Source organism: Jaculus jaculus, chromosome 10 (assembly GCF_020740685.1).
Source record: "Jaculus jaculus isolate mJacJac1 chromosome 10, mJacJac1.mat.Y.cur, whole genome shotgun sequence".
Lineage (NCBI taxonomy): Eukaryota > Metazoa > Chordata > Mammalia > Rodentia > Dipodidae > Jaculus > Jaculus jaculus.
In genome coordinates this window covers 15407581-15430547 of record NC_059111.1, presented here as the reverse complement: position 1 = coordinate 15430547, position 22967 = coordinate 15407581, and the positions used below count along the sequence as shown (strand labels likewise).

The window sequence follows — 22967 nt, the reverse complement described above, 5'->3', positions numbered from 1 at the left end:
GGGTGGCTAGGGAATTGAACACCAGGTTACCAGGCTTTGTAAGCAACTATTTTTAACTGCTGATCCATCTTCTCAGCCTGCATCTATCTTTTTTTATAGAGAGAGAAAGAAAAGAAGGAGCAGATAGAGAGAATGGGTGTGCCAGGGCCTCTAGCCACTGCAAATGAACCCCAGATGCATGCACCACCTTGTGCATCTGGTTTATGTGGGTTCTGGGGAATCAAACCCGGGTCCTTAGGCTTCATAGGCAAGTGCCTTAACCACTAAGCTATCTCTCCAGACCTCCCCCATTTATCTTTGTTTAAATTTTTTTCTTTATTCATTTGGAAGAGGAGAGAGAGAATGAGAATGGGCATGCCAGGGCTTCCAGCAGCTGGAAACAAACCCCCCAGATGCATGCACCACCTCATGCATCCAGCTTACGTGGGTCCCAGGGAATCAAACCTGGGTCCTTTAGCTTTGCAAGCAAACACCTTAACTGCTAATCCATCTCTCCAGCACCCCCTACACCCCATTTATCTGTTAATCTGTGTTTTATATGGTAATAACACTTACTGAGTCCTTAAAGTGGAACCTAAGTTCTGCCCCAGAACACACCCACTCTGGTCATTACACACAACTTTAAGTGGAGTCTCGTGTGTCTTACAGCTGTCCCCTGGACAGCACAGCCTGTGTGCCCCTCCCCCCTCCCCAAACCCTCCCCCCCACACACATACACATACCTCTCCCCTTTCTCCTGACTGCCTCTCTTCTCCAGTAGGCCCAACATTGGGCCTGGCTATCTGTCTGGTGGCCCAAGCTCCTGCTCACGTTTCATATCACATCCAGGGTGACAACCACCCCAGTCCCCACAGCCCCCACCTCACCCCTAGACTGTCTTCCCTTCCAGAACCACAGCACCTCCGATGTCGTCTCCATCAACTGCAACGTGAGGTTGGCCCCAAACCAGGAAACTGCCTTCTACCTGGTGGGGAACCTGTGGTTGAGGACCCTAAAAGCAGTAAGTAGGACAGCCCACCCCCACCCCAGGAAGGCTGGAAGGAAGACAAGGAATGAGGTGGGGGGGGCGCGGAGGGGTGGATCTTCCACTGGGGGCTGCTTGGAAGGGTCAGGAACAGAACCTTCTGGAGAGCCATCTCTGAGGAGGCCTCTGATTGGACAGCTCAAGTTCCGGTCCATGAAGATCACAGTAAATGCAGCCTTGCACAGGCAGTTCCACAGCCCCTTCATTTTCCGAGAGGAGGACCCCAGCCGTCAGGTGAGCCCCCATCCTCCTCCACACCAGCAGGAGAAAGACAGGCAAGCTAGGCAGAGAAAGGCCCGGAGAGTTGGCCTTCAGGTCAAGACTGGGGGGCAGAGACACAGGCATTTGCCCTGGGGTACCAAGCTCTGTGCCCTCTGACTTGGGGTGGGGACAGAGGGACACCTGTGTGTTTTACACTAGGGGACATTGAGGCCAATGCCCACACCTGTGAGGGTAAGTGACTGGCTGATGAGGCAGGCTGATGGCCTACATTGAACAGCCTGACTCCTCCTCCCCTTTCCTAGCGCCTCAGCTCTAATGAAGTACAAGAAGGTGAGTGTTAGAAGTCAGCTGAGGGGGCCCGGGGTGGTTCAGTGGTAGAGTGCCTGTCTGGTATGCACAAGACCCTGAGTTCAGTCCCCACCCATGCATAAACCAGGTGGGGTGATGCACACCTGTAATCCCCTCTTGGAGGCAAAAAGTCACCTGCATGTTGAATTGGAGGCCAGCCTGGGATACAAGAGACCCTATTTTGTTGCTTTGTTAAAAAAAAAAAAAAAAAAATCTGTTAATCTGCATTGGTGAAGGCCATAGAACTATGAGATATTTCAGATCATCCTGGCTTCAATCAGGTACAAGAAATGGGTGAGGCTCTCTGTGTCAGAGAGAGACTATCCTTAACAAGAAGTTGAGTCTAGCGCGTGCCTTTAATCCCAGCAGTACATCACCAAATCCTGCAGAAACAGGAAGGGCAGCGAGGCATGGGGCTTTGCTGCCCCCTACTGGTCATATCTCAGAAACGCTGGGCCAGGCTGTAGGTTCCCATCCTCTGAGACCAAGAATATTGCACCCATGAGAGGCTGGGTTGCTTGTTTACAGAACAGACAAGGTCAGGAAACCAGCTTTTAACATTATCATCATCATCTATTATTTAATAATAAATTCATTATATGAGCAGGCTGTAACTTGGTCATAGTCGCATCAGGTTAGACTCTCCCCCAACCTCTTAACACTGAGGTCCCTCCTCAGTGGGGTTGTCTGTAATGCAACGGTAAGTTTCTGTGGGGGGAACACCACCTCAAAGTACACCACCCTTACATTCTTCCCACCCCCTCTTCCGCAATGTACCCTGAGCCTTGGAGGGTGTTACAAGTCTTTAGTGTTGCATTCTCAGCAGCCTCTGATTTTCTGCTTTGATGAGGTGGTGTTGTTTGGGGGGGGGGGGGCGCTAGTTAGAGGTAGGGTCTTGCTCTAGCCCAGGCTGACCTGTAATTCACTCTGTAGTCTCAGGCTGGCCTCAAATTCACAGAGATCCTCCTACCTCTGCCTCCCGATGAAAGCCACCACGCCTGGCTTTTGATGAGTTTTGAGTCTCTTCAGTGTATACCGCTGTCTCTCTAAAGAAGATTCTCGTGCTAACAGTGACAGCAGCACTCATATTTAATCTGCCATTTCCTATGTAATGTTTCCTGGGCTCTACCAGACGTGATAGGTGACTCATCTTGTTCTAGGCAGTCAGCTTTCTTTGCTTGTTATACTAAAACGGGTCTTGGGTCTCCCTGGTATTTGCTGCCATCTGTAAAAAGCAAGAGTCTAACCAAGAGTCAGAGCAGTGTGGATCAAAGGAGATATACACAGACTTTTTTTAAAATTTCATTTATTTATTTGACAGAGAAGAGGGAGAGAGAGAGAATGGGCGCGCCAGGGCCTCCAGCCACTGCAAACGAACTCCAGATGCAAGTGCCCCCTTATGCATCTGGCTAACGTGGGTCTTGGAGAGTCAAACCTGGGTCCTTTGGCCTTGCAGGCAAACACTTTAACTACTAAGCCATCCCTCCAGCCCATATTTTATTTTATTTTATTTTATTTTATTTTACAGAGAAAGAGGGAGAGAGAGATGTACAGACATTTAGAAGACTTTTTGATTAATATAACCTCTCCTTTTAGCAAAAGAGAGAGAGAGAAAGGAAGGAAGGAAGGAAGGAAGGAAGGAAGGAAGGAAGGAAGGAAGGAAGGAAGGAAGGAAGGAAAGAAAGAAAGACAATGGAAGCTTCCCTCCAGGGTCTATGACCTCCCGAGCCATAAGCTTCTGACTTGATTCTCAGTACCAGGCATCAATTCTCCCCTACTGAATGGGTCCCATATCCAATCGCCCCCATAACCTGCATGCCACTCTTGCCTGGCTGGTGTACATCTTGCCTGGCTTGCAGGATTCATTGTTTGTTCCCACTGTTGGTGACTTGTTTTCCCTCTCAACAGCTCTCATAGCATTTTCGGGCACTCTGAGAGCTAACCATGGGGGGGGACTGAGGAAGCCAGCTTTGACAAAAAGATCCGTCCCAATGGAGTGGGGCCTGCCAGGCTATCACCAAAAAGTGCCACAGTCCAGAAGCTACATTCAGGAACCCACCTGTGGAGCAGCAGGGGGCGGGGGACTCCGGAAGCTGAGGCCCTCAGGGTCAGGACAGCCTGCATCCTGGCCACCTGACCCAGGCCTGCGGCTCCAGCCTCCGAAGCTTATGGCAGCCATAGCCTTTGCTCTGGGGGAACTGGCATCCACCGCACCTCCAATATACACACTTGTCTTCACGGAGGACAGTAGCTACCAAGTGTCCGCAAAGTCTGAGATGTACGCAAGCACAGGAGAGGGACAGAGACTGTCCAGGGAGGGCTACGGAGATGGCTCAGTGGCCAAGGCACCTGCCTGCAAAGCCTAAGGATCAGGGTTCAGTTCCCAAGTACCCACGTAAAGCCAGATGCTCATGCGTCTGGAGTTCACTTGCAGCGACTAGAGGCCCTGGTATGCCCATTCTCTCTTAAATTAATTAAAATTTAAAAAAAAAGAAAGAAAAAAAACTGTCCAGGGAGAGCTTTCTGGAGATGCCCTTTAAAGTGAGGCTTGAAAGATACAAGTTTCTCAGGCTTCACAGAGAAGGAGGTGTGGTGTGGGTAGTTGCACCCCTGGACACCCCTTTCCCCCATTGGTTCTTTTAGCTGAATTTTCTTCTATCCCTTCCATGTTCCCCCAATCCCCATCACAGTATCTGGATGCATCACCTGTAGAAAGCCAACAACCCCACATTTGGCCATGTGGAACCAGGTTGTGCTAAACCCACAGTGCTGGGGAGGCAGCGCATTGTCGCAGCCTCCAGGGATGGATGAGCACTCACACCTCTCAGGCCTGTCCCCTGACCCTGATGCACGCATGGAAGCTGAGACCATGGGAGCTCAGGCCAGAGGGAGCAGCAACCCGCTTTGAATTAAATCGTAAACATGGCAGGTGGTTCCTTCCTTGGAAATCTGGGAGAGGCCTTGAGGGCAAAGGGAGCTGCGTGGAGGCCAAGGGAGAGAGCTGGGGCAGAGTGAACGGTGGGAGAGGTCAGCAAGCAGGGAATGGTACTCAGTCCCGTCCTGAGGAGTGAGATGGGGAGAGAGACCTTCGTTCAAGCTGCAGACCAACCACCGAACCAATGGGGCCCAGGGCGGAGGCAGTTGGGCGGTGGCTGCAGACTGCAGGAGAGAGGGCCCTGCACCCAGGAGATGGGGGAGAGGCCACATCCTCAGTGTTTCAGAAGGAGGGCGAGATGTTTTGCTGATGGAGCCCACGTGGCTGTGGAAGTAATTGCACCAATGTGCAGGACAGTGCTGTGCTCGCTCGCTCTCTCCCTCTGCCTCCCTCCCTCCCTCCCTTTCTCTCCTTCCCTTCCTTCTCCTCTCACTTTGTCTCCCTCTGTCTTTTCTTTCTCTTCCTCCTTCTTCTTCCTCTCTCTTTCTCTTTCTCTCTTCTCTGGATGATGTGAAGGGAACAGATCTAGGAGTGAGGAAAGGCACCAAGAATTTGTCTTAACTACATGGTGGCGCACTCCTTTCATCCCAGCACTCGGGAAGCAGAGGTAGGAGGATCGCCGTGAGTTCGAGGCCACCCTGAGACTAAACGGTGAATTCCATGTCAGTCTACAGTGAGACCCTACCTTGAAAGCCCACCCTCCCCCCTCCAAAAAAATAAGTTTGTCTTAGGGCCTGTTGTCAAAGGCCAGGTAGACAATTAGATGTCAGGGATCTGTGGACAGTGGAGGGAAGGCAGAGCAGGAGGGAAGTCCTGGGCTGCCGTGAAAGCCACGGGGCTCGGCAAGTGCCCGGGGTTGCTTTGGCTTCCATGGCTATGGCCACTATTAACTTTGGGGGAGCCCCTTCCTCTATATGAAAAAAAATTATTTTACTTTTTAATTATTGTTTATTATTTTACAACTTTGTTGGTCTGAAGAGGAATGGAAACAATCAGAATGTTATCCTCTTTTTTTTTTTAAAGCAATTAAGGGGGCCAGGGGCTTGGCTCAGTTAGTAGCGTGCTTGCCTAGCATGCACAAAGCCTTGGGTTCAGTCCCTAGCATTGCACAACCCAAGAGTAGTGGTGCCTTCCTGTAATCTGAACACTTAGGAGATGGAGGTAGAAGGATCAGAAATTCAAGGTCATCCTTGCATACACTGGGAGTTCAAGGCCAGCCAGGGCTATATGAGATGCTATCTCAAAAAAAAAAAAAAAAAAAAAAGTAACTGAAGCCAGGTGTGGTAGAGCAAACATTTAATCTGAGAACTTGGAAGGCAAGGTAGGAGGATCTCCGTGAGTTTGAGGCCAGCCTGGGCTACAGGGTGAGTTCCGGATCAGCCTGGGCTAGAGTGAAACCCTGCCTCAAAATAAATGAATAACTAAATAAAAGAGAGAGAGAGAGAGAGAGGAAGAGAGCCAGCAACTGAAAGTCTCTTGGGTCCCTAAAGTGCAGGGACACGGGCTCCACACTGTGCCCTCTGCTTCCTGTATAGTCACTTAGGGCTCCCCTAGTGACTGCAGGAAAGGGACAAGTTTAGGACTGCTCAGTGAGACAGACCAAGACTGAGACTTTCTTTTTTTTTTTTTTTAAGGTTTTTGTTATTCAATTTTTATTTATTTATTTGAGAGCGACAGACACGGAGAGAAAGACAGATAGAGGAAGAGAGAGAGTATGGGCGCGCCAGGGCTTCCAGCCACTGCAAACGAACTCCAGACGTGTGCGCCCCCTTGTGCATCTGGCTAACATGGGACCTGGGGAACCGAGCCTCGAACCGGGGTCCTTAGGCTTCACAGGCAAGCGCTTAACCGCTAAGCCACTTCTCCAGCCCAAGACTGAGACTTTCTGGAGAGTGTGGAACAAACAGCAAAGATGATTGCAAGTCGCCGGGAAAGAACCAAAGGGAAACAAGTCGCTGAGGCCAAAAGCAGTGTCTCATGGGAGCAGCGCCCCTGGACCGCCCAATCAGACATCCACTGGGCAGAGCTGGCTGTCATTTCCCCAAGGGAAGGGTGGCACTCCCAACCTGGCACTGTCTGTCTCCTGTTCCCAATCCCAAAGTGATGCTGTTGCCCCGCCCCACCTCCCTTGCAGATCACATTTGAGATCTCCAAGCAAGAAGACTGGCAGGTCCCCATCTGGGTCATCGTGGGCAGCACACTGGGGGGCCTTCTGCTGCTGGCCCTACTGGTCCTGGCTCTGTGGAAGGTGAGGCCCCTGCAGGTAGGGACGGGGCAGCATCCCTGACTGAGCCTCAGGGCCCTAGGCTCTGTGGTCACAGCCATGTTCTCCTGTCCTTGGGAACTGGCACCCAGCGGGCCAGCCTTTCCCCACTGCTTGCCTGTTCCCATGGCACCAAGGCCCTCCCCTCAACGGCCACTCAAACTGTGGTTCCAGCCCTTGTGTGAGACCCTTTGAGAAACCCATAGAAACTGAAGTTCTGCCGGGCATGGTGGCGCACGCCTTTAATCCTAGAACTTGGGAGGCAGAGGTAGGAGGAACACCATGAGTTTGAGGCCAGCCTGAGATTACATAGGTCGGCCTGGGCTAGAGAGAGACCGTATCTTGATGAAAAATTTAAAAAAGAGAAAAGAAACTAGGGTTGTTCTCATTGATGGTGGGGATTTAAGCAAGCACACTCAAGAATACAAAATTCCAACATCAAGCTGCCCCAAAACCCACCAATCCTTTGGTCTCGGACCCTCTGGTTAAAGGCTCTGGTTTCAGTCTCTTCCTGCCATGATAGAGGAAGGGAGCAAGGCCCAGAGAAGGATGCTAACTGAGGCAGGGACACCCAGCATGATTGAACTGGGGAGAGGGGGAAGCCCGGAGGACTAGTAGAGGGACAGAGGAAGGGACGCAGGCACTGTCCATTTGTCCACGCCTGAGACATCCCCCTTCTGCCTCCGCACAGCTCGGCTTCTTTAAAAGTGCCAAGCGCAAGAGGGAACCTGGCCTGGACCCCATCCCTAAAGAGCTGGAGTGAGGTTTCAGCGGACGCTTCAAGTTGATGAGGGCTGGACGCCAGACCAGTCCCGGGGTGTGCAGGTCCAGGCCTGCTGTTCCCCCGAAGCTGGAGCAGAGAGGACGCCAGCTGGCTTTGCACTCAACCTCATCTCCCAAGCAATGGCGCCCGATCCCCTCTGGGATGGACCTCAAGCCTGCGTTGGGAGGAGCCTCCCTAGCGGGAGGCTGGAACACCTCCAGGACAGATCCCTAAGGGTTTAAAGGGATCCCTCCACGGCCTCCCCAGGGTCTGTGAACAAACATCAGTCGCCCCAGCCACTAAGGTGCTAGGAATAGCTAACCGTACCCACCTCTGAAGAGACCCGGGTGAAAGACAAACTCAGTCTGCACACTTCATCTGAACCTCTTCTTCCAGAAGGACCCTACAACCTCGGCACACCCAAACTCTGCAAAACGCCCTCTCGCCTTTCTCATCACGACATTGGGCTCCCATGTCTCAGCTAACTCCCTGAAGTTCTCCATGCATGAGCCTGAGCCCGAAGGCTTGGGGGTGACAGCCGCGGGCCAGGCATGACGACAGACTGAGATTGACAGACTGTGCCTGATGCGCAGGTGGGGCCTGGGATGCTGGCTGCGGGAGGGCACTTGCGTGTCACCCTGACCACCACCTGCACACTCGCCTTGCCTGTTCCAGCCTCCCCCACCCATTCCTGGCTGCTTTTGTTCCCAGGTACCTCGTGGGGAACCTCGTAGATGACACAGTCCCTTGGGCTCCCCATACTCACTTGTCTTCCCCCTGCAGCCTGCCCCGGCACAAACGCATTGGCCTTGGCTGCAGCCGAGCACAGGGCTGAGAAAGTGGGGGGAGGGAGCCCCCTTCTCCTAGCATGTGTCCCTACGCATACACACAAGCATGCGCCCCTCCCTCCCACCCACCAGGGCGTGGGAGAAGAAGGGCTCCAGGGCGCCGTGGAGGGGCCTCTCTGGAGTGCGCTGTCAAAGCCCATCAAAGGACGCTCAGCTGCCTGGGAGACGCACAGCTCGCCCGCCAGGCCACAAGACAAGTGACATGACCAACAATGGCACCCCAAGGACAAGGGCATGCTGGGTGCCCAGCAGAGTAATTTATGCCTCAACCTTTTATTTTGTTGTTCAGATAGAAGTGGAAAAAAGAGAAAAAAAAAGGCACACCCAAGGCATCGGTTCCCCTGTGCATAGCACGACCTTTAACTGTGGAAATATTTTTAAGAAATTAAAGTGCTTAAAAACAACCAACCATTGGCATCACCGTTCTGTGGGCACAGCGCATGGCAGCCAGCCACATTCTTGCTCTGGAGAGGAAGTGGAGGAGGGCACCTGCTTCCTCCCACCTGTGTCTGAATGTTGGGGACAGTCCTGTCCACCTGTGACCTTCTTCCTGGGGCTGCCTGGCCTGGTTCACTGTGACATTTCTTTTTGGTTTTTTTTTTGTTTGTTTGTTTGTTGGTTGGTTGGTTGGTTGGTTGGTTGGTTTTTCAAGGTAGGGTTTCACTCTAGCCCAGGCTGGCCTGGAATTCACTACCGAGTCTCAGGATGGCCTCCAACTCACAGCAATCCTCCGACCTCTACCTTCCAAGTGCTGGGATTAAAGGTGTGCGCCACCATGCCCCGCCACTGTGACATTTCTGGTGGTGGGACACTGCTTGTCTCCCTCCCCTGCCCCCAAACCAGCCACCCCATCTTTGGCCAGATAAATGGCTAGAACCCAAATGCATCTCTATGGCCTACAGCTCTCCGCTCAGAGGCCCCAGACCCTCCAAGCTCTGGGCTTATCATAGTGACCTCCCACACTCAGACTTGGTCCTTCTTTACAGACAGGCTGCATGTGAACCAAAGCTCTCTATTCTGTTCCTTTATTTATTTATTATTTATTTGCAAAAGACAAAATGGATGCTCCAGGGCCTCTTGCCACTGCAAAGTAACTCAAGATGCAGGCATCACTTTGTGATGAATACTGGTTGCTGACCTGTCAAAATCAGGGCAGTTGGAGGCTGGAGAGATGGCTCCAAGGTTAAGGCACTTGCCTGCCTAATGACCCAGGTTTGATTCCCCAGTACCCATGTAAAGCTGGATGCACAAAGTGTCACATGCATCTGGAGTTTGTTTGCAGCAGCTAGAGGCCCTGACATGCCCATTCTCTCTCTCTTTGCAAATAAATAAATAATTTTTAAAAGTCAGAGCAGTTCAAGTTAATCCCTCTCTAGCCTGGAGGACCTAATAGTGACAGCAGGTCTCCAGGACGGGACGTCATGTTTCTTCTAGTCCCCCAGAGTCCTGAGAAAGCTCTGGTGGGGGAGGGGGGAGTTGGCCACATGGGCTATGACTGGGACAGGAACTGAGCACAGGCTCTGATGACAGTTGTTGGCATTTTTTAAAGGTCCACCTAGGGGTGAAGAGATGGCTCAGTAGTTAAGATGCTTGCTTGCAATGTCTGATGGCCCAGGTTCAATTCCCCAGCACCAACGGAAAACCACATCTACAAAGTGGTGCTTGCGACTGGAGTTTGTTTGCAATAGCAGGAGGCCCGGGTGCTCTCTCTTTCTGTATCTTCCTGTCTCTCCAATAAATAAATATTTTTAAAGTATTATTTATCTATTTATTGGAGAGAGAGAGAGAGTGTGGGCGCACCAGGGCCTCCTGCCACTGCAGACGAACTCCAGACACATGCACCACCTTGTGCATCTGGCTTACATGGATACTGGGGAATTGAACCCGGGTCTTTAGGCTTCACAGGTAAGCGCCTTGCACTAAGCAATCTCCCCAGCCCAACAATTTTTTTTAAGCCACCTGAAGCCAACCACAAATCATTACTTAATTTCATATCATCACTGCCAGGCATAGGTGGTGGTGTACACCTGTAATCCCAGCACTTGGGAGGTGGTCCAGCAGGATCAGGAATTCAAGGTTATCCTCTGCTATTGCAAGCTTGAGGGTAACCAGGGATACAAAAAAAAAAAAAAAAGCCAAAATATTCATATTGTAGTTCAAAGACTTGTGTTAAAACCATCATTCTATCTGCCAGTTAAAAATCATTTCTTTTCTTTTTTTTTTTTTTTTTTTGGTTTTACGAAGTAGGGTCTCACTCTAGCCCAGGCTGACCTGGAATTCACTATGGTGTCTCAGGGTGGCCTCGAACTCACGGCGATCCTCCTACCTCTGCCTCCCAAGTACTGGGATTAAAGGCGTGCGCCACCACGCCCAGCTATAAATCATTATTTGCAGTCAGATGGGGTGGTACACACCTGTAATCATAGCACTTAGGAGGCTGAGGTAGGAGAATCACAAGTTCAAGGCCAGCCTGGACAACATGGTGAGGTCTTGACTGAAATTAATTCTTTTAAATTTTATTTATTTATTTGCAATCAGAGAGAAAGATAAGAGACATACACAGAATGGACACACCAGGGCCTCCAGGTGCATGTGCCGCTTCTGAATCTGGCCTCACGTGGGTACTGAGGAATTGAATCCGGGTCGTTAGGTTTTGCAGGCAAGCGCCTTAACCACTGACCCATCTCTCCAGCCCCTCAAAGTAAACTGTTTAAAACAGGATAGTAACTTAGCCCAGGGATAGAATATTTACCTCCAGGGTTCAACCCTTCAATCCTCAGTAGGGAAATTAAAAAAAAAAAAAAAAAAAACAAGCCAGGCATGGTGGGGCCTACACCCTTAATCCAGCACTTGGGAAGCAGAGGTAGAAGGATCGATGTGAGTTTGAGGCCACCCTGAGACTACATAGCGAATTCCAGGTCAGCCTGGGCCAGAGTGAGACCCTACCTCAAAAAAAAAAAAAAAAAAAAGAAGAAGAAAAGTAACAGAGACAAGGTTTACTTTGCCATCATATCCAATGACAAAGACAAGACTGGACAAGATCCATAGAGAGGGCTTTCACACACTGGACATCAGGCAACCTGGACACTTCTGCATGAGGCAAAGGGAAGCCCAGGAGAGCCCGATGATTACCAATGTGCTGGCCAGGAAGAGCTGTCAGGCCACAGCACAGCAAGGGCAGCCAAGAAAGCCCAGCACAGCTCACAGTTCAGACACCAAAGCAGCTTGAGCTTTCAGGGTCAAAAGCCAGAAAAGAGAAAGTTACATAGAGAACGAACAGGCTCCCGAGATCACAGAAAGCTCCTCTAACAAGTCTGTGGTGGAGTATGATTGTGGATGTGCGTGAGGAAAATACCCGTAGCTGAAGGAAGTTGCTAGAACAATCCTAGAGGCGTAACAGTTTTGGGGGGCTGAAGAAAAGACTCAGTGGTTAAAGCCTGATGACCTGGGTCTGATTCCCTAGTACCCATGTAAATCAATCCAGATGCACAACATGAAAAAAAAAAAAAAACAGATGAAGTTGTATCAACAGGTAGGTTGCCTTTGGGCTGGAGAGATGGCTTAGTGGTTAAGGCACTTGCCTGCGAAGCCTAAGGACCTAGGCTTAACTCCCCAGAACCCATGTATGCCAGATGCACAAGGTGGCACATACATCTGGAGTTAATTTGCTTTGCAGTGGCTAGAGGCCCTGGCATGCCCATTCTCACTTTCTCTCTCTCTAATAAATAAATAAAAATTTTTTAAAAATTAAATGGTCCTCTTAGGTCTGGAGAGATGGTTCAGCCATGAAGGCATTTACCTGCAAAGCCTAATGACCTGAATTAGATTCCCTAGTACCCATGCAGAGCCAGATGCACAAAATGGCATGTGTGTCTCGAGTTTGTTGGCAGTGGCTAGAGGTCCTGGTGTGCCCATTCTCTCTCCTTGCAAATAAATAATTTTTTTCTTTTAAATGAGGGTCTGGCCAGGCATGGTACTGCACACCCTTAATCACAGTAAACAGAAGGTAGAGAGGTAGGAGGATTGCCATAAGTTCAAGGCCACCCTAAGATTACATAGTGAATTCCAAGTCAGCCTGGGCTAGAGCAACACCCTATCTCAAAGAAAAGAAAGAGAGAGAGAGAGAGGGAGGGAGGGAGGAGAAAGAGAAAGGAAGGAAGGAAGGAAGGAAGGAAGGAAGGAAGGAAGGAAGGAAGGAAGGAAGGAAGGAAGGAAGGAAGGAAGGGTGCCAAAAGTGTGAGGTCTGGCCAGGCATGGTGGCACACGTCTTTAATCCCAGCACTCGGGAGGCAGAGGTAGGAGAATTGCCGTGAGTTCAAGGCCACCCTGCAACTACATGGTGAATTACAGGTCAGCCTGAGCTAGAGTGAGACCCTACCTCGGAAAAAAAAAAAAAAGTGTGAGGTCTGGCTTGGACACCAAATTATCAACAGAGGGGGCTATTGGAATTGCTTCATGTGGGCTTCCAGGGTTCTAATCCTCAGTCTGCTGTCTGATGAAGATAGAACTCTAATAAATAAAAATCTTTAAAAAAAAAAAAAAGGCTGGAGAGATGGCTTAGCGGTTAAGGTGTTTGCCTGCGAAGCCTAAGGACTCAGGTTTGATTCTCCAGGTCGGACGTAAGCCAGATGCACAAGGTGGCGCACGTGTCTGGACTTTATTTGCAGTGGCTGGAGGCCCTGGTGCACCCATTCTCTCTCTCCCCCTCTCTCTGTGTCTAATAAATAAAATCTTTTTTTAAAAAAGAACTCTAAAAGATGGGAAAGATGTTCATTGGGTGTGAGGGGGGGTAGACTTTGCAGGGACAACCCCCGTGCAGAACAGGGGCGGCCCCTGTGCAGACACAGGTGTTCTGGAAGAGCATGTGTCACCAGACGCTCCTTAGTTCAGACCACCTGAGAAATGGAAAAGAGGAAGCCAGTACAATGTGTCTTCTTGCTGGCATTAGATGGTGGGGACACGTTGGCCCAAGGGACAGCCTGTGCCTCACACAGACTACCCAGAACTGGCCTCCAAGTGCAGTTTGCTCAGTAAGATCCACCGACACCCAGGTACCATCCCGGACCTCAGGGAGCCAACTTGTGTGAGGTGATTCTTGGCACTCTGAACTAACAGAACCAGAGATCTAAAGTCGTCATACTGTTACTCCCTGGTCACCAATGCCAGTTCCTTACACAGCCTGCCTCAGTGACCCTTCCTCCATGACTCAGTGCCACCATGATCTACAAAAGCCTGGGGTGGAGGGAGGTCATCCTTACAGTGCATGGTGAATTTTACTGTTGCTAAGGAAGGTGGTGTCTTTTAACATAGGGACCCAGGCGGAAGGGGCCTGGTGTGGACAGGAGCTGAGAGTCACAGATTGACTCACCCAACACGGGAGAGCTTCTGTGAGGTGGGAGCATGCCCTTGAGGCCTTTGAGTCAAAGTGCTACTTCTCTCTACATTCAGTCTCTCCTGGTGTGAGAGACAGGACTTGAGGTCCTCCCCCTGGCTTCAAGCCCCAATATGCCAGCCAGCCTGCGACAGAAACATGGGCTTCATTGAGGGCCTTTCCTGGCATCGGTCACTGTGACCCACCCACCCAGGAAAGCACTGGCCAGGTCTCTGGACCACACAGAGACGCCGGTAGTGAATGGTCCCCTCTTGTCCCTCAACACAGTGGCCATTGGCTTTTACCTTCTGCTGGCGAGGTGCCAGCTCTTTCTAGTGCATGTGTGGGTCTGGTCTGTTAGCCCCAGCTGCTGTCACGTGAAGACAGGGTTAGAGGACACTGTCGCACCTGAGCTCCAATGCCGAGAGCTGGTCCCCATTAACTGAGACAGGAGAAAAACTCATCCTTCCCTCTGAGGGAGGGCACACACCAAAATTGTAAAGACAGGCAAATTTGAAAGTACAATGTTGCCTAAACCTGTCCCCAAGGAAGGAAGTATGAACCTGGTGAATGTCACAGTGAAATCTCCCAGGTAAGGTACAGCAGCACCGCAGAGTTCCCGCCGTGTGCCGCTTCCTGCCCGCACAGCCATGGGCCCCAGTGACACGACACAGCCGCCCAGGGCTGGCTCAGTAAGCATCTCCAGCCTCACAGCGAGGGAACATGGCCCCTTGGGCCAGAAGATTCAGAGCCCACTCCCGGCCCCGACCCCCAGTCCTTATGTGACCAGGGATGGACGTGTCAATGCTGGGCCTGGGTCCTCAATTGTAAAGGGCTGCACTGCTTTCTCAGATTTCTACAGATGGACTGGATCAGATCCCCCAAATCTTAATCTGAAAACAACTATGCCAAGGATGTGCTCCATTCCCCCGCCTACACACACACATACCTCCGGGCAATTTTTTTAAAAAATATTTTACTTATTGAAAGAGAGAGAGAGAGGCAAATAGAAAATGGGCATGCCAGGACCTCTAGCCACTGCAAACAAACTCCAGATGCTTGTGCCATCATGCGCATCTGACTTTACATGGGTTACTGGGCAATCAAACCTGGGTCCTTTGGCTTTGCCAGCAAGCAGCTTAACTGCTAAACCACCTCTCCAGTCCTCCTGGTAATTTTTTTAGCCGCTGTAATTAGGTAAAAGAAATATGAGCGCTGTAGGGGCTGAAGACATGGCTCAGTAGTTAAAGGTGCTTCCTTGCAACCCCTGACAGCCCAGGTTCAACTCCCCAGCCCCCATGTAAAGCCAGATGTAAAAGTCAAAGTGGCACATATGTCTGGAGTTCATTTACAGCAACAAGAGGCCATGGTGTGCCCACTCTCCCTCTTGCTTTCCCTCTCTTCCTCTCAAATAAACAAATAGAGCAGGGCACACGCCTTTAATCTCAGCACTCAGGAGGCAGAGTAAGAGGACTGTCATGAGTTTGAGGCCACCCTGAGATGACATGGCAAATTCCAGGTCAGCCAGAGCTAGAGAGAGACCCTACATTGAAAGAAAAAAAAAAAAAAAAAAGCAAAACAAGACAAATCTATTAACATTTCAAAATATATATAACAGGGCTGAAGAGATGGTTTAATGGTCAAGGCAGTTGCCTGCAAAGCCAAAGGACCCAGGTTCAATTGCTCAAAACCCATGTAAGCCAGATGCACAAGGTGCCACAAGCGACTGGACTTCATGTTTAGTGGCTGGAGTGCCCATTCTCTCCCCACCCTTTCTTTCATTCTCTCTCTCAAATAAATAAAAATAACATCTTAAAAAATAAAAGCAAGTAACATAGAAATAAACCTAATAATAGTAAATTAAAGATATTTATAAGACATTAAAAAAAAAAAAAACTAGGACTGGGACCGGGACTGGGGCTGAAGAGATGAGGTAGCTTAGCAGTTAAGGCACTTGCCTGCAAAGCCTAATGACTCAGGTCCAATTCCCCAATACCCACATAAGCCAGATGCACAAGGTGTTGAAGTTCATTTGCCAAGGCTGAAGGTCCTGTTGCTCCCATTGTCTATCTGTGCCTCTCTCTCTCTCAAATAAGAAAAAAAAAATTTTTTTAATGGGGCTGGAGCTGGGCATGGTGGCACATGCCTTTAATCCCAGCACTTGGGAGGCAGAGGTAGGAGGATCACTGTGAGTTCAAGGTCACCGTGAGACTACATAGTGAATTCCACATCAGCCTGGGCTACCTCACAAAAAGAAAGGAAGAAGGAAAGGAAAGGAAGGGGGGAGGGGAGGGGAGGGGAGGGGAGGGGAAGGGGAAGGGGAAGGGGAAGGGGAAGGGGAAGGGGAAGGGGAAGGGGAAGGAAAAGGAAAAGGAAAGGAGCCTTCTTGGGCTAGAGTTCAAGGCCAGCCCGGTAAATTTGGCAAGGCTGCCTCAAAATAAAGTCAGGGCTGGTGTCAAGAAACCATGGGTTCAACCCCTAGCTTTAAAAAAATTTTAAAGGGGCTGGGGAGATGGTTCCATGGTTAAAGGCACTGCTTGCAAAGCCTGCTATCTTAGGGTCAATTCCACAGTACCCACACGAATCTGGATGCAAAGTGGCTCATGCATCTGTGATTCCAATGCACCTTCAGTAACAGGACGTAGAGCCAGGAGAAGCCAAAGCTCACAGGCGGCTAATTTGACATTCCTCTGTAGTCTGGCAGTTCCTCTGCGGCAGCGAGAGACTGTCTCAAAGGTGGAGCACAGACTACTCAAGGCTCTCCTCTGACCTCCACACCCATGCACACACACACACAAATACTTTACAACTAAAGCTAACCTTATAAAGCCTTGCATTGTGGCACGCGCCTTTAATCCCAGAACTCGGGAGGCCGAGGTAGGAGGATCACAGTGAGTTGGAGGTCACCCTGAGACTACATAGTGAATTCCAGGTCAGCCTTGGCTATAGCAAGATCCTACCTCAAAATACCAAAAAATAAATAAAAATAAAGCTAACCTTAAAAACCAGTCCGTGTGGTGGTGTACGCCTTTAATCCCAGCACTCAGGAGACAGAGGTAGGAAGGAGGATCGCTTGAGTTCCAGACTAGCCTAAGACTACATAGAAAACTCCAGGTTAGCCTGAAAAACCAACCAAACAAAAAAGCCTGGACAGAAAGACATTTTTATGACTGACTAAACAGATACATCTCTCTTTTGGATAAGAAGCCTCATATTGAGCTGGGCGTGGTGGCCCACACCTAGAATCCCAGCCCTCAAGCAGCAGAGACAGGAGGAAGCAAAGTATAAGGCCAGACTGGGCCACACAGCAAATTTTGTGCCAGTCTGGGCACAAAGCAAGTCCCTAACTCAGCAAAACAAAACAACACTAAACGAAGCAAAAACAAGGCTCAAAATTAAAGTCTCTCTAAACTAACCTATGATTCAATGCTAAAGAAAATGATCTCAGCCGGGCGTGCTGGCGCACGCCTTTAATCCCAGCACTCAGGAGACAGAGGTAGGAGGATCGCCATGAGTTCAGGGTTACCCTGTGACTGCATAATGAGTTCCAGGTCAGCCAAGACTAGAGTGAGAACCTACCTCGAAAAAAATAAATAAATAAAAATAAAAATAAAAACGAGCTGAAGGGATGGCTTACCAGGTAAGGCGTTTGCCTGCAAAGCCAAAGGACCCCGGTCTGATTTCCCAGGACCCACGTTAGCCAGATGCACAAGGGGGCACACACGTCTGGAGTCCGTTCACAGTGGCTGGAGGCCCTGGCGCACCCATTCTCTCTCTCTTTCTCTCCCTCTCTGTCAAATAAATAAATAAAAATATTTTAAAAGAAAAAAAACTAAATATAGAAAAAGTAATAATCTTTTAGCACATAGAAAAATAACACCAGCTGGGTGTGGTGGCGCACACCTTTAATCCCAGTACTCGGGAGGCAGAGGTAGGAGGATCGCCATGAGTTTGAGGCCACCCTGAGCCTACATAGTTAATTCCAGGACACCCTGGGCCAGAGTGAGACCTTAGAAAAAAACTAAAAAAAAAAAAAAAAAAAAGTTAGAAGAAAAATAACACCATGCTGCATGTGGAACAATGGACGTACAATTTAAAAAAAAAAAAAAGCTTAGCCCCGCCCCCCCCACATCTACAGAGGAAAGGACAAATGAATATAGGCCTACCCAAGAATATCTAACATCTGCCAGGTGCCATGAGCCCAACATATGACAGGCACTGTGTCCACCATCTTGTCTTCTTTGCTCTTCACAGTCCAAGTTAGAAAACCCTGCTGTGCTACTTCGCAGTAACTGAGGCTTAGACAGAACAGTAACCTCTCCAAGGTCACAGAGGCTTAGAACAGTAACCTCTCCAAGGTCACACAGCTAGTAAGTGGTTGAGCCAGTGCTTGAACCCAAACAATATTCTTCACATTCCAGACTGACAGAACATAATAAAAAGTTCACAGAAAGATCCAAGCACAGGGTTAGAGAGATGACTTAGCAGTTAAGAAGCTTGCCCGCAAAACCAAAGGACTCAGGTTCGGGCCCCCAGTACCCACATAAAGCCAGATGCACAAGGTAACACATGTATCTGGAGTTTGTTGCAGTGGCTGGAGGCCCTGGTGTACCCATTCTCTATCGCTTTCAAATAAATAAATTATTATTATTATTATTTTTTTTTTTTTTTTGGTTTTTCGAGGTAGGGTCTCACTCTAGCCCAGGCTGACCTGGAATTCACTATGTAGTCTCAGGATGGCCTCGAACTCACAGTGATCCTCTTACCTCTGCCTCCCAAGTGCTAGGATTAAAGGCATGTGCCACCACACCCGGCCTTTAAATAAATTATTTAAAAAAAAAAAAAAGATGCCATGGTCTTGGAATCAGGATAACCTGATAAGTAGGATGACAGAAAACTCAGAATTTACTTTAAAAGTATGGTAAATTCAACAACACAAAAATGTTAATTTCTAATACAAAATTTGCCATAAAATCAAAAAATAACTGTTAAACAACCAAGAAAATTTCTCCATATTTCCACAGGAATTCTAATAAATACTAAGAAAAAGATCACAGCCCAAACAAAGGAAATATAAACTGTGTATACATACATATTCATAATAAATGAACACACACTGAAACCATTAATCACCTTGACAGGTCTAAATGAAGTAATATCTGATGTAAGATGGAAGGAAATTTCCCAATCTATCAAGACTTTACACATTAAAACCAGAGCTTCCAGTGCTGGAAATGGAATTGTTAAATGAATATTACAAGGATAATCATGAAGCATTATTTAGAATTTCAGAAACTGAAAACCTAAATGCCCATCAACAAGATCTGGTTCAATAAATTTTAAGACCACCCACAGAATCAAATGCTATGAAGTATTTAAATATATATAGGGCTGGGTGTGGTGGCACACAACTTTAATCCCAGCCGAAGTAGGAGGATCACCAAAAATAAATAAATACATATAGAAATTTTAAAATATTTGATATATTAAATGATGGTCTATTTACATTTTATTTTTAAAATTTATGATTAGAGACAGAGAGAGGGGAGATAAGAGACTGAGAGAATGGGTATACCAGTGCCTCTGGCCACTGCAAACGAAATCCAGACACATGCACCACCTTGCGCATCTGGCTTACGTCAGACCTGGCAAATTGAACCTGGGTCCTTAGGCTTGGCAGGCAAGTGCCTTAACCACTAAGCCATCTCTCCAGCCCAGTTTTTCTTTCTTTATAATGCAAGAGAGAGAGAATTGGCCCACTAGGGCCTCTAGCCACTGTAACTCAACTCCAGATGCATGTTCTACCTTGTGTGCATGTGCCACCTTTGCGCACTTGCATCACCTATATATCTGGCTTACATGGGATCTGAAGAATCAAATATGGGTCCTTAGGCTTTGCAGGCAAGCACCTTAGCCACTAAGCCATCTCTCCAGCCCTCCATGCATTTTTCATGCTTCCAAAACCAATACCAGGTGTGAAGTGACAGCCATTTTGCTAATACAGGGAGGAAATAAATCATGACCTTGAAGAGCAGGTTTCTTTGTCCTAGTCATCTCCTTTCAAGAGTGTGCATTCCTACAATTCCGTCTTTCCTGGCAGGACTATTTACATTTTAAATAAAGAAAAATACATATATGCCCACAAGATTATAGAAAGCCACTCAAAAAAGATTTTTTTTTTGGAGGTACAGTCTCACTCTAGCCCAAGCTGACCTGAACTTCACTATGTAGTCTCAGGGTGGTCTTGAACTCATGGCAATCTTCCTACCTCTGCCTCCCAAGTGCTGGAATTAAAGTCGTGTGCCACCATGCCAGGCATCAAAAACAATTATAACTGCCTTTGCAGAGCACAAACAGGAAGAGGAGAAAACTTTTTACAACATTTGAACTTTTCTTTAATACATGAATTTTTCCATACACATGTATAATTTCAACAATTTTTAAATGAACTAAAAAAGAAGACTATCTCACATTGAACAATAAAGACACAAACTTCAAGATACTTTTTTTCAAACATTTACTGAACACAACACCATTTTTCCTTTTACACAGCAAGACTGCTTTAGTCTCAAATTAGCTGAGCTATTAGGACTGTCAATTGCAATGAAATTTAAAAAAGACGATTCTACATGTCAAATCAAACAGAAAATACCATGCAGTGTAGAAATCACTACCAGACCTCTGATGCAGTCAGCAAGTTTACTATGTTTATTAAAGTCACATAGATGGTTTGAAAAAAGTGCACGGTAGAATGGCATCACTGCTTGGTATCAATCACAGTGAGTTACAAGAATACAGCTCAACAATGAGGACTGCAGGATGGGGTGGGCGTCACACAGGACAGGATCTTGTCACCAGGTTAAGGCTGCTCAGATTTTGCTCCCCAACTACGTGCCTCTGAAAAGAATGGTAGGAAAGCAGAGAGTTTTCCCCTCATCTTTTCTCCTCTACCAACTAATAAACAATAACCAAAAAAAGCCATGCACAAACGTTACAACACCTGATTAAGAAAAAATAGATACAAAACCTGTTTGCTTCATCACTTGGCAAGCTCACATCTTGACTCCTTCATTGTTTTGATCAGGCTGTCCCCCCACCCACCCCGTGACTCCCCCCTCAAGGAAAGCTGGTTAACAGTTCAGCAACACTGAACCCTGCACACGTCACAAATACACTCCCCATAACCATCAAGTCACCATCCCTTCCCTGTACATTAACACGAAGGTACACTCCACAAACCTAGGACTAGAGACCACATCCACTTTACAGCTGTGAAAATCAATGTACCACCATTATTTCAGACCTCGTAGTTGGCGAAAGGGATGCTGTGCACGCCAGCCTGTTTGAAGATTTGGGCAGGACTGCCAGAAGCGTCCAAGAAAGCCCTGCCAGGTATGTCAACAGCTTTTAAGACATGACAGCCATGCAGAGATGTGCATTTTCAGAGTGCGATGAACACGGCATAAAACCTGGAGTGGAGGGTTTACTCATCCTTCCTGGTATTGCGGTAAGTGTACCCAGCGAGAAAAACAATGCCTGCCTGTGTGTTGACACATCAGACTAGCTTCAGATTTTTATAACGAAACTGACTTTAAAACAAGGCTTGGAGACTTTCATCCATTTACGTAGTAGTGGAACTCGCTGGGTCCAGCCAGCCAACTGAAACCGCAGGCCCAACAACTCACTCCTCAGGCAGGCCCACCCAAAGGAGGGGAAGTCCTGCTTGAACCATCCACGTGGTCTGAGTAGAGGCGCTGCCTCAAGTGTGGCGTGCTCCCTCCACTTTTAATTTCCACAAACATAGCATGGGCAGTTGGGGAGCTGCTGCCCCCAACTCCTATTTTATTTCAAGCAATGCTGTCACACCTAAGTCCTCACATTGCCATCAATCAGCCATTAGTGCAAGGAAATAAAAAACCCATCTCAGAAACTAGCCAAACCAAAGCTTGTGCTTTTGGGTTTGCTTGTTTGCAGCTCCCACCAGACAGCCTCAAGACAGTTGGGCTGCGAGCGCAATCCAGGGTGGCCTATCAGTTCTCGTGTCAACATGAGTCCCCTCTTTACTCATGGAGGGGTGAATCTGCTACCCATGCTCCAGTCAGCTACTGAGACATTTCCATCAATTCCATTAAAAGCAAAAAATCCACACAAGTGTCACATGGTTGGCAAAGAAAAACTTCCTCCTGGGTTCTAGTTCATCCAGACTTATTACAATTCCTGGGCAGGACAGAGAAGCTTGGAGAGAATCTGTAATGCTATCAAGGAAGTTAGAGCTCAAATATAATTCTACCAGAGAGAAACATCAAATGACAAGGGTGCCTGTGGGACGAAGGCAGCGGGTGACCTGGGTTATAGAACTGTCTCTGTTCTTACCTAATTTCCTTAAAAAAAAAAAAAAAAAAAAAAAAAGTTTATGGGAGATTTGGCCAAGCATATTTGAAATTCTACCAAAAACAAATGATATAAAACACAGGCATATAGATCATTTGTTTGAAGACTGGTTTTATCTAGATGTTTCACAATGTATATCAGGATTGATTTACAAGACAGAATTAGATTCTCAGCACAGTATACTACTATAGTTTAGAAAAATCTATTTACCATTAGCACAGCACAGCTTATTCCTGTCTTCCTTTTCTCCAACGTTGTCAGCTTTCAATGAGCACAGCTTACCTTCTCCAGCATCATCTTCCCTTCTCAAGAACTGTTAGTACATTCTGATGTCTGAATGTGTGCACACAAGCATTATCCTCATCTTAAGTAAGCCATGCCTAAAGTAGTTTTGGTCCCAGGTAGTGAGAGGCATGAAATGCATTTTTAAAGCGTGAGATGTTACAGGGTATATTGGGTTTTGGTGTTTAAAAATCCTATGTATTAAAAATGGAAGCCACTACCAAGTATCACAGACTGATTGACTGTCCGATATGCAGGTTTATAGTCATAGATCTGATCTGAGTCTTAGAGAAAGCAAGGCTCACTTATCTTGAGAAGTACCAGTTCTCTTCCATGAGCAAGGTACAGTATTTCCCTGGCTCACATCAGAAGGATCAAGGCCAGCAGTTTACAAAGTAGGGCTCATTCCAATATCACTTTAAGCCATTCTAAAAACCTTCCTAGTCAAATCTCAAGTTAGGAAAATAGGAATCTAGTACCATGACAGAATTCATACTCAAAACATTCCTGACTGACACAA

At 48.0% G+C, this 22967-nt stretch overlaps 1 protein-coding gene across 1 annotated transcript in view; it reads left to right on the top strand.

Moving 5' to 3' along the window:
* The window catches only part of Itga11 (integrin subunit alpha 11), a 131733-nt gene extending 122958 nt beyond the window's left edge, over positions 1–8775 (top strand). Inside the window, exons 27-30 of the mRNA XM_045160360.1 lie at positions 890–1000; positions 1163–1258; positions 6664–6777; positions 7484–8775. Of these exons, the coding sequence (XP_045016295.1) occupies positions 890–1000; positions 1163–1258; positions 6664–6777; positions 7484–7555 (393 nt within the window). The 3' untranslated portion in view covers positions 7556–8775. The remainder of the gene's footprint in view (positions 1–889; positions 1001–1162; positions 1259–6663; positions 6778–7483) is intronic.
* The last annotated feature ends 14192 nt before the right edge of the window (positions 8776–22967 follow it).